The 2532-nt window shown below is 33.3% G+C and overlaps 1 protein-coding gene across 1 annotated transcript; it reads right to left on the reverse strand.

Annotated features, from left to right (window-relative positions):
* Positions 1 to 200: 200 nt before the first annotated feature.
* LOC130077565 (zymogen granule membrane protein 16-like) lies at positions 201 to 1617 on the reverse strand. The gene is made up of 4 exons (XM_056242849.1): positions 1538 to 1617; positions 1220 to 1310; positions 814 to 961; positions 201 to 554 (listed from the first exon to the last, which is right to left on the reverse strand). Exons 2-4 carry the CDS (start codon positions 1272 to 1274, stop codon positions 242 to 244), a joined length of 516 nt encoding a protein of 171 aa, XP_056098824.1. The 5' UTR covers positions 1275 to 1310; positions 1538 to 1617; the 3' UTR covers positions 201 to 241.
* Between the last annotated feature and the right edge of the window lie 915 nt (positions 1618 to 2532).

Below are 2532 nucleotides of genomic sequence, written 5' to 3' on the forward strand. Positions count from 1 at the left end.
AAAGTAGCACAAAAATAAATGAAGGCGTGGTAAATGTTTTAAAGTCAGTTTTATTGAGATCATTCAATGAAAAAAAGTATATCATTTGTTCTAATAAGTTTCAATAAAAATCAACTTCAATAGTAAAATCAAGCATAATCAGAAATCATTCAAATAATGATGACAAGAGGATTATTATCATAATTTTTAAGAGCAAAGCTACTTATTAACTTGCATTTTCCTCACATAAACACATATTTCTTTATGATAAATTTAACACAGCCCAGTGAGCCCCAATGGAGGTAAGGGCAAATCCATTCTGTCGACCGCTGAGGAAGCGTAGTGCACTTCCATCACGGGTCGGGTAGAAGTTAAATGAAAGTCCAGTAGGCTGCCCCACTTTGAAAGAGCGGCCCTCATTAGTGACAAACATAAGCTCAGTGATGTATCCAGAGTAATACTTTCCAGAGACCTGAACGAAATATTCGTTGTCGAAGAGCGTCATCGACCTTTCATTGCCATAACCGTTCATGCCAACCAGTTCCGTCCAGTTACCGTCATATTGCAACTGGAGCCTAAACAGATAGGGAATGTGCCATTATTGTTCAAATAATTCAAAGCAAAATACCATATAACTAACATTAAAACAATACAGAATAAATACCGGTAAATAACAGAATGTTGAAAATGCCATGAAGTCTATAATTTGTTGCAAAATGGATTTACTGTGTGTGCAGGCAACCAGTCCAGAAATTATGACAGATCAGGTTCTTTTGGAATTGATCAAATGTTGCCTAAATGTGTAAATATCTAGCAGTGCTTGGGGAAACTTACCCATTGATGTAGTTGTTGCTGTAGTAGTATCCATTCGAGGGATATTCATAAACTCTGACTCCAGTGATGCGACCCTCTTGTGCAGTGGAAAATTCAGTTCCACTGCCGTCCCCGACAGCAGGGGAGTACGAGTAATTATCAGGTAAAGCTGGAAAGGTAATTAACAGCTATTGGTCTCTAAAATAAAAATGTGTTTTTTCAATTATGACTAAAACCCTTTTTTTATTGGGCCTTTATTTTGGCTTTTTTAGTTATACACAGGTCAAAACCTGGCAATTTATTGCTATTCTACTTTTAAAATGTCCTCTAATGCCTAACACTTGATGCATATTCAATTAGTCAACACTGATTTATTTATTGAAATTCTGACTTTAAAAAAAACTTGAGTTGAGTTAGTGATACTCACGCATGGTCATGCTCATGGCATAAAGACAAGAGAGTACCACAAAATAATGCAGCATTTTGGAATGCTTAGTTGTTCACTGCTCTCTGGGAATCTAGATCAAACCAAACACAAGTGTTGAGTTATTAAACTGTGAATTCTTTAAGAATCTTTTAGCAATATGCAGATGACAATAGTTTAAGACATAATAAATAATATTTAAAAACAAGCAACACAATTTGTACCGTATCCACAAAAAAAGAATAGACAAATAGATAGATTAATGCAAATATTTAAGAGTATTTATTCATGATGTACAATATTGTTAATTGATGTCATTACCTGTAGTTAAGCCTGAGTGGATGTTCCTTGAAGAAGACAGCAAACCAAACCATAATTTATACTCTCTTGCTTGTCCAGCCTCTGCTTGTTTCTGAAAGGAAAATATTTCAAAACAGAATTTCATTGTTGTTGATCATTAGTCACCTACATTTCTGGAACACATATTTCTTATTTTAAATGAATATGACGTCAGATAATTATCAGAACAAGTTTTAAGTAATGTAAAAATGTTTTGATGTCAGTAAACCTTTTCCAGTATAAATATTTGTAGTTTTCTTAAAAAAGTTTGAACATCTGATCATTACAAACCTTTGCAGGCCATTGAAAACTCAGAAAAGAACAAAATATATATTATATATTGTATATATACAGGTACAGGATGTAAAACACAGTCAGCATCTTGAGAGGTAATTTCTGTACTACTCAACCAGTAAAAAACCGTGACATCTGGTGTGAACCATTATATGGGAAACCTTTGAACTGGAGAGTCACTGAAAGAACTTATCCCCTATGGGCCCTTTAGTAAAACAACTAAGGGAAATATTCCTGCAGTTAATGTATTGCTTCAAATATCATCTTATTAGGGGATAATTCTTAATCTGTGTGAATTATTAAAGTACAAAGATTATTTTGTAAAATAAATATACTGTAAATATATTGTAAAACAAATAAACTCGCATTGGGTTGTAAGTTAACACTATTAGAAAACATGCACATCAGTTTAAAATGTGCATTTATATTATTACTCATAATTTTTCTACCAACCGTTGCTACCACCCCACCAATTTTGTTAATGTGTAACAAATTGAAGAAGAGAATCTGCTTCAGATGATGTTCTGTCATGTAACATGCATTAAACTAATCACAAATCAGATTATAACCCAAAATGGAAATTGTTTTTTTGCCCTATAAATTCTGTATATTTGTATATTTGTACTCTTACTTAATATCTGTCACAGTCTTCGTCTGCACCTGTCTGTCTTAGTCATCTTCAC

This window comes from Rhinichthys klamathensis, unplaced genomic scaffold, assembly GCF_029890125.1.
Source record: "Rhinichthys klamathensis goyatoka isolate OS25496 unplaced genomic scaffold, OSU_Roscu_1.1 h1tg000023l_1, whole genome shotgun sequence".
Lineage (NCBI taxonomy): Eukaryota > Metazoa > Chordata > Actinopteri > Cypriniformes > Leuciscidae > Rhinichthys > Rhinichthys klamathensis.